The sequence below is a fragment of the Semicossyphus pulcher genome, unplaced genomic scaffold (assembly GCF_022749685.1).
Source record: "Semicossyphus pulcher isolate SPU_LCO1_2020_fin unplaced genomic scaffold, fSemPul1.0.p SCAF_7, whole genome shotgun sequence".
In the NCBI taxonomy this organism is placed as follows: Eukaryota; Metazoa; Chordata; class Actinopteri; order Labriformes; family Labridae; genus Semicossyphus; species Semicossyphus pulcher.
Window position 1 is genome coordinate 7,875,782 of NW_027211748.1, and position 16,648 is coordinate 7,892,429.

The 16,648-nt window shown below is 40.4% G+C and overlaps 2 protein-coding genes and 1 non-coding gene across 4 annotated transcripts; 1 reads left to right on the forward strand and 2 right to left on the reverse strand.

The window, feature by feature from the left end:
- Positions 1 to 1,090: 1,090 nt before the first annotated feature.
- LOC138611641 (ceramide synthase 2-like) lies at positions 1,091 to 9,457 on the reverse strand. 2 transcript variants are annotated; one of them, XM_069684817.1, is made up of 11 exons: positions 9,349 to 9,457; positions 8,487 to 8,654; positions 8,035 to 8,152; positions 7,411 to 7,529; positions 7,161 to 7,218; positions 6,993 to 7,043; positions 3,540 to 3,632; positions 3,240 to 3,368; positions 2,284 to 2,393; positions 2,051 to 2,204; positions 1,091 to 1,908 (listed from the first exon to the last, which is right to left on the reverse strand). In XM_069684817.1, the coding sequence occupies exons 2-11, from the start codon at positions 8,651 to 8,653 to the stop codon at positions 1,699 to 1,701; spliced, it is 1,209 nt and encodes a 402-aa protein (XP_069540918.1). In that variant the 5' UTR covers position 8,654; positions 9,349 to 9,457; the 3' UTR covers positions 1,091 to 1,698. The 2 variants fall into 2 exon arrangements, with proteins under 2 accessions (XP_069540918.1, XP_069540917.1); XM_069684816.1 differs by having other exon boundaries at positions 8,487 to 8,657.
- Positions 3,929 to 4,001, forward strand: trnar-ccu (transfer RNA arginine (anticodon CCU)). The gene has a single exon. It is a non-coding gene; the product is annotated as a tRNA-Arg (tRNA).
- Positions 9,458 to 15,558: 6,101 nt separating the features above from the next.
- On the reverse strand, positions 15,559 to 15,905 carry LOC138612218 (cortexin-1). The gene has a single exon (XM_069685536.1). It carries the CDS (start codon positions 15,832 to 15,834, stop codon positions 15,559 to 15,561), a length of 276 nt encoding a protein of 91 aa, XP_069541637.1. The 5' UTR covers positions 15,835 to 15,905.
- Between the last annotated feature and the right edge of the window lie 743 nt (positions 15,906 to 16,648).

Sequence of the window (16,648 nt, forward strand, 5' to 3'; positions counted from 1 at the left end):
ACCTTCTTTATGCATATAGCCATATTTTATAAAGCAAATACTTATTTTATCTAACCAACTGTTTATAGTTAGAACTATTACATAAATTCTAACAATTACATTTTACATATATATCACAAGAAATCGATAAACACTACAGAATGGCACCCAGCAGTATACCGGTCCAAGCCACCAGATGGCGCTGTGGTTCCAAAGCAAGATATCAGTCTGTGATGACTGGGGCAGATGTGATGTTGCTCTGCACTTCCAAAAAGTTAATCCTGGCTCACGTTATTTCAATTTCTTTAATCATCACAGAAGACAGGCATAGAAAGAGTAAAAAACTGGATTTATTTCTAAATATTTATTGCATTTTACATAGAAATGTCATTATTTTGCACTAATGAACATAAAATAGTTTGATACTGCAAAAAATTGTGTACTTTGACCTTACTGGATCTTACATAAACTACATCGTCATAAATTCATGCTAAACTTTCAGCGTCTGCCTCAATAATTATAATTCTGAACAAAATAACTTTAAAAAACAAACAGAAATTGCCATTGAATGGATTAGCTTTTACTTTTCAGTTGTAAACATACACCTAAAGAACCTGTCTAATGACGGTGCTGTGTAAGTGTGATTTAAAAAAAGGTTGGTGATTGAAACAGTATATTGAACTGAAACAAAGTGTCAAATGATTATTTTCTATAATACAATATCTACTGCATGTTAAGTAACAAATTCATTACTAAACATTATCAAACAACCTCCTATGTCTACTCTGGGTCTTACATTAGATCTAAGTGTATATCTTTTGTTGAGCTATTGTGCTCAAACCTGTGCTCCATACACACAGGCAAAACTAGCACTGCTTCATGTTACATTCAAAAAGTAAAACCTCAACAATTACAATTATGAACAATATAACTTATGAAATATGATAGGTTGCAAATAACGTAATTAGCTTTTACTTTGAATTTGTAATCTAACACTTAAAGTATTTGTGTAATTACAATCTTTGTTATACTATAAAAGAGTGGTGAATTAAATGTAACTATAATGAGTCAAAACTCTTTAGTTTTCATAAATCATCACAAAAGACATTCAAAGAGTACAATTCTGAATTTATTTCCTACATATAAATATCTACTGCATGTTACATACACAACAATTCCATCATTTTGCAATATTACTATTTCAGTCCATGCTGGCTCTCACGTCAGCTACCTAGTTTACATTTTTGCTCTGCTACTGTTTCTAACATTTGCTTCATGAACCGACTGACGGACAAACAGTGTAAACAGTCTGCAGTGTCGGCTACAATAAAAAAAACATCTATCAGGCACTTGATGCTTTTATGTTTCCCTGACTTATTTCATACACAGACTGTCCTTAGAAAAATAACTTTAAAAGAGTTATAATGTCAGAGTTACACTTGTGAACAGTGAAATGTGTGCTATGGCCTCTTACCAAATATACTAGCCCCAGTGGCACTGCCCTCCTAAGCCAGGGGTTGTGGGTTTGAGTCCCCTCTGGTGTAAGAAAGCAGAGTGGTGCAGCAGAAGCATACTGGGTCAATAGATTGAATCTGTCCTCTGCTATCTCAGCATTTTACATCTATCTCCACTGTCAGTAAAAATGAGATATGGTGTCATACAGGAACTGAAGTAGAAAGGATAAGATAACTACTTCCTGTAATAAAAATCATCAAGGCTTTACTGAGCTTTCCGCATTCTGTCCGATATAGATGCCCTGTGGTTTGTCAGGTTATTTAGGACACAGCTGTTGGTCAGCATAGACAGTTTAGAGTTCAGGGTGTCTTTACTTTTCTCCCAACAATAATCGCCTCCTTGATCCATATTTCCATCTCCTCCTTCATCCTCAACGTCGTCACTCTCTTCATCACTGCGTTCATCTTTTTCCAGCTGGAAACAGAAGCAGATAAACGGTTTAATGCTGGGAAACTTGTCTAATGCGAACATTGTAATTGTATATTGTAGATAAAATATTAGTCAGAGATGGTTGATTTCATCTCTGGTTGATTTCAGCTTTGTTGCTGATTCTCACCTTGCCTTTCAGGAACTTGTAGACCATGCGTAAGATCAAACCAGCCCAGAAGACGTGAAGAGCCTGCAGCACCATCAGCAGGACGTTGAAAAAGTAGTAGCCAACAAAAGGTTCAAAGACCTCCACAGACAGTACGAGGGTGGTGTGGATGATTCTGTAAATAATACCAATTAGTAGTTAAACACTTTTTTGGGGGGGGGGGGTTTGCAAAACATCTCAAGAGTAAACCTTACTTGCTGGGGAAAATCACCAGTCGAGTCACGAGGAAGACCACAGTAAACACAACAAACAGTGCGTCACACGTTTTCCTCCAGCCGCAGCCGTAGTTGAACATCTTGGCGGACTGCAAACATAGGAGTGGTTTGACTAATTAAACAAATAGAAACCAAAACTTAAGCTTTAAGTGAAGTGAATTCATGTGAGTGAACAACACAACTGTTCAAGACTTAGTGATCCCTGATAGGAGGCTGGGATAAGAGATAAACAGGAGATTTAACGTGTTCGTGCATCTTGACATTAAATTAAAACACCTGCTAAACGAGGTCAGTCTGCAGGGCCCTGAGGTAAAATGGTTCACGTCCTATGTGAGAGAAAGAACCTTCTTAGTTAACATTGTAAGGTGCTCGTCTTCACCTGCTCCAATTAAATGTGGCGTCCCCCAGGGCTCAATTTTAGGCCCCCCTATGCCTATTATACATGCTCCCCTTGACTCAGATTTACGCCATAAAACCGGCTGCATCGCTGCTTTGCTGAAGACACAATTTTATCAACCAGTTCTATACAACACTGTCAGCTCATTTAATAACCTTATTAACTGTTTAGATGAAATCCAACCCTGGATGGTGAGGAACTTCCTTTTACTTAATGTCGGCAGGTGTTTCCTCTCACATCTTACCAAAAACTGGCAAAACATCAGTTTAAAATTCTTTTCTCGTGTTTTCTCTCACACTTTGTTTTGTACAGTTGTTTAGTTAAGGACTCAGTCACAGAATAGTTTTCTCTCCTAACATTGTTAGAGCTACAGTGGCAGTGAAATAGCCAACGTGGAGTTGAATCTATGGTGATATGCCCTGAAGAGATTAATTATATTTCTGAGATCCCATGTGGCTTTGGCCCAGGAGTCTGACTAGATGTCACATGACAATTGTTCCTTTAACTCCTTGACTGAGAATCTGCAACCACACATTACCTCGAGCAGGATGTCAGAGGAGTCATGGAGCAGCATGACCAAGGTGCCGATGCGAATATAGTTGGCACAGTAGGAGAAACTGAGCAGGAAGATGGTGGCAAGATGATGAATCACTTGTTCTTTAAAATCCTGGCAAAGAAAAAATGCGTGAGACCACAACTCAGTAAAACAAAATGACCTTCATGTGTTAACAGAAGAATTAAAATGAATGCTCTTATAGTCACTTATTACACATGTGTGCAGCAAAGGGCAAACGTGGTGTAATGTGAGATAATCCTGAATGAATGCTGATGTCCTCACCTTTCTCTTGATGTCCACAGAGATGCGTAGGAGCAAAGAGCCATAAAAACCCAACTCCAGCATGTAGTACCAGTAATGAGCTCTCTCCATGGGCTGAGGACGAAACAAAATTCAAAAGTCAATAAAAGAAAGATTCAAAAACACCTGAACATGTCATGTCAAATCCACCAACACCGGTTACCCACAGAGGAACAGCTGCATCATCACACTTTGTCTTCAAGGCCCGTATTTTTACGACAGGAGGTGTGAAAGGACGACAATAAATGAAGTCGAGGTAACAGCAGACGTGGATTAATCAAATACCTTTTCAATAGATGATTAACAAAGAATTACAGCGTCAGTATTACCGTCACTGTTCAGTTCATTGTGGTACAAGAGCTGCTGCAGAAGCCCCAGTGGCCTAATGGATAAGGCACTGGCCTCCTAAGCCAGGGATTGTGGGTTCGAGTCCCATCTGGGGTGCGTAGCAGAGTGGCGCAGCGGAAGCGTGCTGGGCCCATAACCCAGAGGTCGATAGATCGAAACTATCCTCTGCTATGATGACACTTTTACAGAGACACCACTTTATCTCTGGGTTAATCATTGATCAGACAGAATAAGACCAGATTTAAAGTCCTCATCCGGTGGAGGTAATACATCATGAGGAAAGAAGTTAGATAGACTGAGTTACACATAAATATAAAGAGCTAAAGAAAAACAAATCCGACTCACATTCAGGTGAGCAAGAACACAAACTGGATAGTTTTATGTCTTCTAACCATTTAATGTATTTACACACAGGATGAGTAATTCAAGTGAGAATATTCATTGTCCTCTGTGGTATGAAAGAGGAAACAGATTAGTTCACCACATTGTGCTGGTTTTCTTATCTGTTCCCTTTAACACTCAGATTTCAGTCAGACTGTGTTACAGCCATGACCGTACTCCTTTTAGATATCCTACTGTGTCCCTGTGTTCCCAGTGTGTTCCTGTTTGTCTCTCTTTGTTTGTGTCCTGTGTGTGTGTACTGGCCTGGGTGTGGTCCTTCCTGGTTCCCCTAGCTCCCAGCTCTGCTCATTTTACACACCTGTGTTGTAAGATCAGCTCACCCTCAGCAGACCGTCTGCACTCCTGCCTCTCATTAGTCCATAAGCACGCAGTGAATCTACCAAATCTATCAAATCTTTAACCTCACAATCAGAGATTTTTGCTTTCCCACTTCTGTAGTTATACTTCTGTGGTTGAATCGTCCTTAAACGACGAACAAGTATTTCTTCTCTTCCTCTGTAAGCTGTTTAAATTCTCTGAATGCTAAGGAAAAAAGCTTCATTGCTTACACTCTTGTCGCCTTTAGCATCAGAAAAACAGGACCATCCTTTAATAAAGATAAGAAGATATTAAAGGCCCACAATTCCTTGCTGCAGCAACATTTGGCCGTTTGTGGAGCAATCAATCAACAAGGCAGTAGTAGATTTGTTAGCATGTCATGTTTGTTAGCATATCGTTTTGTTGGCACTAAAGGAGTGGAGGATGAGTATGTGCAACATTTCTCAATGTGACATCAGTTTCAGTTTTTGTAACCTATATTCCTTTTATTATTTCATTTCTAACAGTCAATCAGTTCAACTTTATTTACAGCACCTTTTACAGCCTTCTGGTTATTGTAGTCCAAAGTTCAAAACTCACCTGCCTATATGAAGTGTGATTAATGCTACTGTTATAATGCTAATAATGGCTTATAGCTGATGTGCATTGGATATTGCCCTTATAATTAAGAAGAACATCTACTGTTATTAATGGTAATGCAGTCACATTATCTTATATGCCTGAATGTAACAACAGGGTAAGATCCCGCTGGGCAATTGATGCAGTTTTTGTAGTCCATCTATGGAACATTGTAGTTCCCTAATCCTTGTGACTCTTCCTTTACAACTTTCCTTGCGTTTATGACGTTATACATCAAGGTACAGAAAAGTAGATCGCAAAGACATACGAGGTAATTTTTGGAACTCATGGGCCGCACCTTAAGTCAACTTTTCATGTGCATATTACTATGTTGTTTCTCCGTGTTTCAGGGTCACTACTCAGCTGGCAGTCCCTCTGCTCGTCTATCCACCTGCAAGCCACATCCAAACCTCTATTTTCCCTAGCCACACTTAGCCATCACCCTGCCCTGCCCTGCAGCTGCTGGATCTCCCTCTGTTCCGTCGTCTCCTCATCCAGACCTCCTCTACACTAATACCACTTTCCCACCAAAATTAGCGCGTTGACACAGGTTTTTCAGACCAGGGAAGACCCGCTAATAAATGCCAATTGTCTATTTTCCCATTGCCAATGGAGTATACTCCTTTTGATCTCTTTTCTGCTGCGTCACCGTCTGATGTCACGTTGCAGACAAATTTGGACGATGTTCGAGCGCTGCTTGGAAGGAGACAAGCAGAATTTGTAGCTGAGATGACGAGGAGTCGCACTGCGTTTCGACCCGGGTTTTGTGTTCCAATAGGGATGGGCATTTCCTGTGATTTCAATATTCGAGTAATCTAATTACCTTATGAACGAATAATCAAGTACTCACAAATTTATATATTTTTTACCGTTAAAAAACATAGGTCAGACACAGACCTCCCTGCCTGGAAATAGTCGGCTGTATGCCTGTAAGAGAACATTAACTTACACTTAATACACGAATGTAAATAAATTGCCTACAATGGAAAGCAAGTGCAATTTCGAAAGCACTGAACAACCTTAACAGGCCCTTTAATTAACGTTGTTGTAACATTTCGTTGTCAAACGTCACAGCGGTAGCAGACCGTATGGACTTCTCTTCTGTGTTGCTTAACACGTAACTCACATGTTCTCCACTCTCGTAGCTATTGTTCGGCGTGGTGGTGGCTTGTGCTCCGGCTCAACAAAGGCTAATCTTCACTGCTCTGGTATCATCATCACGACGTGTGCTAATAGGGCTAGCAAAGGATGTGATGCGAGACTGCCTGTTGTCTGTCTCCCCTGGTTTCTCCTTGTGCTTTTAGCACATGTGGTTAAGCATTGAACTAGTGTTTCTATAGTTTAACACCACATATCTTGCACAGCACATTATCGTCCTCTTTTTAGTCAAAGTACTTCCAGACATCACTTTTCTGGTCACGGCTGACATGGTGCATGTAACTGAGTTAAACTACTTTAGCTGAAAACAACGCATGCGCGGGTGCACGAGTAGTGCAACATTACTCAAATAATGACATCAACATCGAGAGTCATTTGACTCGGGTCTGAAAAAAGCTGTGTGTTAGCGGGTTTTTTGAACAGTGGGAAAGTGGCTTAAGACAAACTCTTTTCCCTTCCAACTCCACCTTGACCTTGTCCTGCACTTGAGTTAATATTGGAGGGAAGTAACGAGAAAAAAATGCAAAAACAGTAAAGAGCACCACCATTAACCAAAGCAGGGAGATAATGTGCTGTAAGTGATGTTCTCACCTGAACAGGATATTGCCTCCAACACTCCCTTCGGTCCCAGAACCACGGCCTCTGTGGAGCAAAGATACAGATACAGTTTTCAGAATAAGGAAATGCTCAAAATATTTCATTTTAGTACTTATCAGATTATGTGTTTTGTTACTATAAATCGTTCTTTGAAACACATACATCAACCAAACAGGCCAGACCAGCTATGAAGGCTGTGAGGTAGAAAAAGAATCTCCAGCTGCAAAATAAAACAGATCAGATCAGAGATTGGAACACAGACATTTGTTAAACCATCCGACAAACTAATCAGCATTCCTTAGGCATATTTTCACTGTAGTAACTCTTGCTTTGTGGGCGGTGAAGGAAGTGCTCTTGAGGGAAGTCATCTGTAAACTGAACAATGAAGAGGTTTTGAAGGGGAAACACTTACGCTGCCTCACCAAACTTCTTGGTTTGACATGGTCTGTCCTGGTTCCTGCGAAGTCTGAACCAGGTCTCAATCTGCCTCTGGGTTTTCCCACACAGCGACATCAAACTCACCATGTCACTCTGAAACAACATAGGACGGGAAGTTTAAAGTATCAAGGCAGTGGAAGTGATTTTCTTCCATTACATCTTCTAAAATTCACTTTACACTGAATGGACACTGTTGCTTAGTTACTATTTTAGTAACAACATGTAGTAGTGTGCTGAATAGGTGAAGTTGCCCACTGGATACTCCTGAAACAGATTAATAATCATCTGTAGGACAAACAGGCCGACTGGGATTAAATCATTGGGTCATATGAAGCAGTAAAGCCTCTGTCTTTAGTTTTTTGTCTCTACATGAAGAGAAGAGAAATATGGGTTATTTTCTGGGAGCATTTTTGGGTTTCTTTATCTAAGCTGAGAGAGAACAATGAGGGGTACATATGGAGGAATGTTTTCCCCCAGGCTGGGTTTTTAAGGAACAAGGAAAAAAAAACACGTTTCCTTCAGTGTGCTCAGGTAACTAAAAATAAAAATGTGCATATTAAGCTGAAGTGCCTACACACTGAGGTCTGTTCAGACGAACCTGCGTCGGCTGTCTGCTCCTCTGGGTGTAAAACGACTCCAGCTTTGGGGAGGGGGCTGCAATTACTTGTAATCTTTTCTTCACCCCCAAACATCTGCCCATGGGTGGGGCTAAATACCTGGGGAGAGGGCAAACAAAAGAGGGCTTACAGAAACGACAACAACACCCAGTGTGGGAAAGTCAGGGTACCAGCCTGTAGTCAGTTAACCATAAATACTGTACACAAAAAACATTTAACAGTCAAAAACAAAGACAGAGGAACTCTGTGACGGCTACACTGTAGATACAACATACACATTAGAGTAGGGGTGTAGATGCGTTTTTAGGTCGAACAAGGTGATTATTAAATTGTCAAAGCCACACACTGCTGTAGAAATGACAATCGCCCTTCCTGTAAAGCCTACAATATCCCAAACAAGTCACCCAGAACAAAGAGGGCAGGTGTGTTTTACCTCTCAAACAGGTAGCGTAGCGCGAGAAAGCCCAGTGCGAGGGGCAGAGCGATGAGCAGGTCCTTGGGTTGCGGCCGGTCAGAATCTGCCAGCTGCTCCATGTCTATCCAGGTCACACCTGGAGGAAGCCAGAAGTCCTGCCTCCATACGTCAGGCAGCAGGTCCATTCTGCTGAACATGGACAGGTGGAGGCAAATATGATGATGATGATGATGTCCAAAACAGTTTTCCACATAGCTAAACCTCAACCAAACTAAATGTGGTGTCATCCAGGTAAACCCCAGTCTGGAAAGGTTGCTACTGGGATGTGATTGGTTGCAGGGGAGAAAATAATCAAGTAAGCAGGAAGTAGACCTCAAGAGCCCTGTTTGCTTCTTTGTTCATATGTTTGTGTGAGTGTGTGTGAGTGCTGGTACTGAAGAAAGGTAGGGTGGTATGTGAAAAAGGAGATGGCACATCTTGTAAATGACTTGTAACATCTGGTCTAAAACTCAGGTAAAGAAGAAATTTAAAATAGTAATACTGTGAATAAATTATAGTAAAGCTATAAAGTACGTTAAAGAATTTCCTTTAAACATATAAATATCAGTCAGTAATGCCATAAAACAACTACACATGTAGTCCACAAAGCTGTGAAGCAAATATGGCTCTGTAAAAAAATTAAGATTAGAAATGCAAGAATAAAATAATGAACTGAGTAGCCTACCAAACAAACTGTTTAAGTCTGTACAAATAGATCTAATATCTTCTCTATGTTGAAAACCAGGGAGAAAAAAAACAGGTAGAAGGCAAAAGTAATCGTGAAAGACACGAAGATGAAGTTTAACTGTTGAGTGAAATGGCCAGCAGGGCAGAAACTCACCTGACGGAAGCTGAGTGGAAGTGATGAAGTGGGTAATCCTGACGAGAGAACAATAAATCCACTTTGAGATATTTGTTTGAGCTTGATTTGGCTGGGGATGCGCCTCAGTACCGCTTTACCCCGACGACTACAGCAGAGAAGAGGTGGGCCGTTCAGCCATCGCGGCTCAGATGTCAAGCATGAAAAACATGAGCGGGTGGAATCCTTTCAAAATAAAAGCCACATGTAGAGCTGATTAGACTAATAATGATTCGAGGTCCCAAACCAAAAACGTACAAAAAGCATTGTCGGGGTTTTCTCGAGGGCGTAACACAAATTGAGATGTGTCAGGTATGATGTATAACAATACGTTTTAACAAATATAATGCACTTTCATAAAATATAAACCAGACAAACTATTAGAAAGAGTGAGTCACTGCCTTAAATAAAAAAAACTTTTTACCAATGATGCTATACAAGTGTATCTACCCATTCTGCAGTCCATTCTCCTGAAGGTAATTTAGGTGTACCTTTATTCTGAAAGCTTCCGGTGTTTTTCTGACAAGAAGAATGTAACTTGATGTTTGAGCAGAGTGAAACACCTGAGGCGCCTTCTGCCCAAAGCGGCAGCAGTTATCATACAGTTTACTATGTGTAATAACTAAGAACTGAAAGGGTTAAGACTAAAATTGTTGTTGTACCTTTTACTTACCTTAATTGTGAATATATTGAGTTTGGTATTAAATACTTCACGGGAACAATTAAAACTTGTTTTTCTACTTCATCATTGTAGCACCAAGCCCTGAATATCCTTAGGTTTAGCCAAAACAGTATTTAAATAACATATTGTTCTTCAACTTCTGACAAAGTTGAATTTGTAAGGAAAAACGTAATGTATTATATCTCATTACATTTCCTTATCTGCTATCAGAAGTAAAGATAAAATGCATTAGTAATCTTCAACACGAAATACCAAGTATCTTATTACATTTCCTTGTGCTCCATTGTAGGTTACACTCTTGACAGATTTCTCCTGGGTAACCACTCTCCAGGTAAGTACCTACTGACACCCACGGCAACAATCCCGGACACATCCAGGACTCCATAGTTTGAAAGTAAACACACCTCTTTGAGTGTGTGCATAGCTGGGCTGTGGAGCTTCCAAACTTTACATTGAACAATTGCGTGTGCTGTCACAGAGAGCTCTGTGTTTGACTATTATACAAACTAATAATGATGACACACACCCTAAACACACAGACACACACACTTCTTTTAATCTAAATCCATGCCAACACACACACAAACACACTCCAGTTGTCCTCACAGCATCTTTAACCTAAAACAACACTCTCAGCTTGTGGTATTGTCATGGTGGAAGATAAGCAGGCAGTCCTCTGATAACATCACTATTGTTATGTAGATTAAATTCTCTTTTTTGTCACGCACATCAGACAGGACCAGAGCTGTGTTTTGTCTGAAGGGTAGGTGTATTATTCCTTCATGTATATGTAAAGATGTTTGTGTACTGGGAGAGAGATTTTGTGAACATTTTACAACAGACGAACATGATTTGCATGTGTATGCTGGCTGTGTTTACCCTCTGTTTGTGTGTGTGTGTGTGTGTGTGTGTGTGTGTGTGTGTGAGTGAGTGTGTTTGTAAGGTGGAAGGGGGGTTTATATGCCTCTGCAATGGAGTCACATTACCAGAAAATTAGCCGGTGCACATTCAGAAAGATATTTGCATTATGTATTCACCTGCCTGCCTAGTCAGCACCATGCCAGAGACAAAGATGAGTTGCTTCTGCATGTCAAAGTGAGAGTTAGTCAAATCTGCTGAGCCTGCATGACAGCCATTAACCAGCCAGTAACACTTGTTTGCTAAAAAGCAATTTAGAGTTTAATTAACAGTTTAAGTACTGTTACCACTTACAATAAAACTGAAATTTACCCTCAACAACAGCAATAATTTGGCAAATAGTAAGGTTCTCATACAGCCTCAGGCCTTTTTGTATATCTGTGGGCACATGCACGTGTATGTGTGTGTGTGTGTGTGTGTGTGTGTTTTAGTTGGGGTGGGTTGTGTGTGTATGTGTTTGAGCATGTGTGTGTATAGGGTGATGGGAACTGAGTGCCTTTGTTGTTTTATCAAGGAGTAAAATTGTCAGAACCCACTGAAGCAGAATCTGCCCTGTTAATTGTCTGACTAATGAGTTGGGGGTTGTTCCAGTGTGTTTCCTACCATCTGCTGGAGCCTGATAAACTGTATGCTGTAGAGGGCTGCTGTAGTCCAGTTAGCAAAGTCTGACTGAGCACTGTTTATGCTACTTTTATCATCCCTAATAACTTGCCTTGAATCATTTTAATTGACCGATTTCACAAGGCGGCCATTTTCCTTTGACGTCAACCTTAAGATGGGAAGCTAAAATGCTGTCATAAGGTCATACTGCTGTGTGCCAGGTCATTATTCATGCTTTTTCAGAATCTGACAAGCCTTCATCATGTCACAGCTTTTCTATTGATCAACAATTGAAAAGACATTGACAGTGAAAATATGGAGGGAGATTGTACAATATTTCAAATTATAACAGCCTATTTCATAATCCATTAGCTATGGTTAGACACCAGCTAACGTTAGCATTCAGACACTTACAAGCTAATATTACAGTTAGCTGATATTGAAAGCTGATATTACTGTTTGGTGGTGTAACCCGATACAATAGGAAATGCATAAATTCCAAGCTAACGTAATGCTAGCAGACTGCAGCTAACTTTAGAATTCAGGCACTTACTAAATGATATTATCTGTAGCTAGGTATCGGCTTAACACTAATAGCTAATGTGTAGATTCCTAGGTAACGTAATGCTAGCTATATATTTATTTCCTATCTAACAACATGTTTCCAAGTAATCTGATTGGATAAGAGACATTCCATGAGTGCTGATGTAGAGTATAACAGCACTGGGACTTTCCACTGTGTGCATCACTCCACCTCAGCCTGTTGTTCTGATTACAGTTGATCAACCTGACCTGCAGCCTTGCGCCTTTGACCGAATCACAGCCGTGCTGATATTCAGTCCAACATCTGTCCCTCTCGTGTGATATTACTTAAATGTAAAACCACTAACATTAACAGTACGTTAACTAGGAAGCCAATTAAAATGGTGTAACTGGGGTTGGCATCCCTGTGCTTTGAGATAAATGCCAACGTTAGCATGCTAACATATTCATAATGTCTAGGCAATTTAATGTTTACATAAAGTTTACCATGTTCACCATCGTAGCCAAACATTCGCTAATTAGCACTGAACACAAAGCAACGCTGAGCCGCAATGTCACATGTTTTGAAGATACTTGCCCATAAAACAAAGTGCTTGGCAATTTAAAATATTGATCTGATGATGATGGAGCTACATGACAAGTGACCAGAATTCCTTCCAAATCCAAAGAATCCCAGATATCAATCTCATGATTGTTCTACTGGGAAAGTCGAGGGATCACAATTACACCTCGTACTCTGAGCTTCATGACTGTCTGAACCAAGTTTATACCATCAAGTAGATGTTGAAAGATTTTACATAATAAGTGAAAACTTTTACCTCCTAGTGGTGCGAGAGGAGAATTCAGGAGATTCAGTGGACCCTAAACATCTGTATAGAATTTCATCCATCCAAAAGTAGATTCAATATTTCAGTCCAAACCAAAGTTGTGGACCACTGGATAGAGCAACATTGCCTTACTGTTAACAAAAATAAATGTCTGCTGGGTTAGCTGAAAGTGTTGTTTAAATAGTCTCTACATATAAAGTTGATCAGGATTATATTCATGTGTGCAATGTGTCACAAACCAGACTTCTTGTTTTCTGACATATTTCCTTAACAGTAAATGAATTGAGTTTCAGCAGCCTTTTTTTCATGCGTTGTCTCATAATGCAGAAGCACACATGAGCACTGATCGATCCCACAGTGATCAGAGGACTCTCGCTTGCAGTTCTCAAAGCATCCAGAGGAGGTCACAGCTCATCAGCAGGAACAATTGGCTCACAAGCTGAAGCAAAGGCAGCTGTAGAGATACCAGGGAGGATAAAACTAAAGAGAGAAATCTTTTTTTAATTATAAGTCTTTTATATTTGTCATCCTTACATAAATCCCTTAAAGTAATCCAAACTCCTGTTCAAACATTCCCCTGATGATGAAGTTTGCATATAAGCAGAAGGCTGTGATGAGGGTCTAAGTCACTTAGCGTAGGGATATATTTCATCAGGGTGGGGTGATCTGACTCTGGATCCTCATAAATTAACCCACTGTGTCTCTTTACGAGCCTCCGATTGATTATTCGATTGATTTCATCTGCTCTAAATCTTGCTTATATTGATTTGAGGGCAGCAGTGGGGACAGCCTTTGCTCTAGAAAAGTTTGTTTGTTGGTGCTCTCTCTCTCTCTATCTCTCTCTCTCTATCGCTCTGTGTGAGTGAGTGTGTGTGTGCTATAAAGTAATGACACTTTCTAAAATCAAGACAAGACAAAAGCTTTTATTTCAATAAAAAACTGATGCCACTTCAAAGAAACATTAGGAAAATATCTAAATTTACAAGCAAGAGTCGACATCCAGGAAGTTAGTTGGTTTAGTATGAATAAACAGTCTTTTGGTCGTCATTAACGAAACAAATCAACTTGTAAAATATCATTACTAAACTTTATTTATAAATAGCCTTTCATTAACACATTTCAGTAAATAAAGGGCAGAAACAATATAACAAAACAAGTGGCAAAAGGAGCAGTAACAGCATTAATATGAAATAGATATAAGCTTTCTCATATTCCTACAGGCACTGTTGAACAGATTTGGCTGGTGCACTGGACGGGGCCTAAAGGCAAAAAGGATTAGGCGAGGAACTTGGTGTACATGCATTTCATAATCAAAACTTTATATGACACATATTCAGCCGGGGCTGTGACCCTCGGCGCTGAGCCTTCTTAAGCCTCTTAAAGGGACGGCGACTTTGAGCAGAACAACCCCAAATAAGATACGCTGTATTAACGGTTATGTATTATAAACTTCAGCTTTAAAAGTTGGATTAGAAAGAAATTGAGATTAGATTGAAAATTTGAAAGAAATTACAGTGAAGAAAATTGCAGCCAAAGCAACATTTCAGGATGCAATTTAAGGGATTCCCTAAAATGAGTGGCTTTGGTTTGTTGTTTTACCTGAGGGTCATCTTAGAGGTGGTTTAAAGGGGGGGCATTATGCTCATTTCAAGCTTCATATTTCACCCTGTGATACCTGTGGAGTAGTTTAGCATATTTTACATTTACAAAAACTCATCATTTTTCAGGTCTGGCCCTGCAAGAAACCCCGCCCCCATAAGCCCGCTTTCTTCTGATTGGCCAGCTCTCCAAAGCCCTCTGAGGCTGCACTCTGTGACGTCACAAAGTGAAGCCTGGGGATTACTCCAGCATACTTTTACCTACAGATTTGAAACGTCACCCACGTTTAGTCTGGACATCCAACATTGTAAAATTATATATATGTCTTAAAATGTGAAGCATAATAGCAGCATATTACCCCCTCTTTAAATGCCTCAAAATATCCAGCATTGTTTCCTTAAAAAAGTGACATCTTCTTAATTTTTGGGTTCAGCTGCACTTCCAAAAAATGCTCAAATATAAATACTGCAGACAGAATTTTAACCCTAAATAAACATATAAAGTTTTCAGTCTTGTCTCTAAATCTTCTCTAACATGGTGTATCTGTTCTGTCTAAATGACTTCCATGCCTGAACGTAACTCATTTAATTCTCCTTTATTCAATCAAGACCTCTCCAGCAGCACATCTGCTCTGTATTTATGATTCGGTCCTGGGGTTTGTTTAAACGTTACAGGATTAATAAATGACATGATATACGTAATGCTGCAATACATTTCATAGTCTTCCTGCTGTGTTTGTTACAGTTAAAGCTGCAGTGTAACATAACACACTATGAATCTCAGGTAATACATTAATTACTGTAAATTAAAATAGATGCTAGACTCTGCTGCGTTTTATCCTCATACAGATAAAGTTTTTTATGCTTTTATTTTGAAAGATTGTTTTACCCCAACAAACAAACTACTGTTGCTTTCATTTTCAAGAGCTCAAACTTTGGAAATATAGCTTTATAAGAGCGCAGAACAAAAATCGTCCCTCAAAAGTCTCTTAAGAGTCCCGCTCTTCAACTTTTAATCTCTTCTTCACACCAGCGCATAATCAAACTGTCCTCTGTCCAGCCCCTCCTTGTGGTCCGTCCACGACGATGCCGGCATGCTGCTGTAAGGGTCCAACAAGATGCGGACGCAGCGGACGACGAGAAAGAGCAGCAGCAGCACGAGGAGGCCGACAAAACACAGGGCCGTCCCCTGCTCTGGGTGCCCCGGCATGGGCTGCAGCACTGTGGGGCCCCTTGGGAACCCGGGCGGAGCGGGAGAGGAGAGCTCATAGTCCACCACCCAGTAGTTTGTGTCACTCATGTTGGAAGACAGGGAATGTTTTGGAGGCTTAAATCTTTTCCCGTGTAAGTTTTATCTATCAGTCAGAAGCTCTGAGGACTAGCATGGCTCTCTTCTAAACCCAGAGGAAGGTCTCATGGTGACATCTGGCAGATTGAACTCAGCCTCCAGTGTTTCCCACCAGCTGCAGGGGAAATAAAACTGTTCCAGCAGATATAACACGGGGCAAATCAGCAGTGAATTTAATAAGCCCTCTGGTGAGCGCAGCAGCAAGCCAGGGCACGCTCAGTGAGGTTTAATTAGATTTAACCAGCTGATGTGTTTCTCTCTCCAAACAGACCCTCCTGCTCTCACTGCGAAAGCTGAGGTCAAGACTTCAACTCCCAATCATCTGCACGCTCCTCCGCTCATCCGTCAATACTTCAGCTGTCATCCAATAGCAGACGTGCATTTCTTGTGATTACAAAGTGAAGTATAAATCTCACTCGAGTGGCTGAAGATGGCCCACAAATCAATCAAAGGCTGTAAATGATCCCTGCTGCGCTTCTTCAGAGAGCGTTCTCGTATTGAATCACAGGAATGATTGAGTCGTGTTGCAGGGCTTCTATTTTTAAATCTTCATCCCCGTCCTGAGTCACCAGGAGCGTCTTTATTTAGGGAGTCCCTCATCAATATACCTAAAAGGGAAAAATAAAAGCAAAGACAGGAAAAAACATGAGTGAGTTTCCATCATGCAGAGGCGCTGAACGGAGGGAAAAGTCTGAGTGATTCAGGGGGTTCAGAGCTCGACAGGAGCCTTCCAACATGTCGCGGATTATAGATTGTTACTTTTCCA

Bases quoted from the DNA above. Each gene is read 5' to 3' on its own strand.
- LOC138612218 (XM_069685536.1), bottom strand. From the start codon at position 15,834: ATGAGTGACACAAACTACTGGGTGGTGGACTATGAGCTCTCCTCTCCC.
- LOC138611641 (XM_069684817.1), bottom strand. From the start codon at position 8,653: ATGGACCTGCTGCCTGACGTATGGAGGCAGGACTTCTGGCTTCCTCCA. The intron at 8,153-8,486 runs GTAAAACACACC...CCCTCTCCCCAG, and splicing joins CTACGCTACCTGTTTGAGAG to GTATTTAGCCCCACCCATGG. The intron at 2,205-2,283 runs GTAAGGTTTACT...TATTATTTACAG, and splicing joins CTGGTGATTTTCCCCAGCAA to AATCATCCACACCACCCTCG.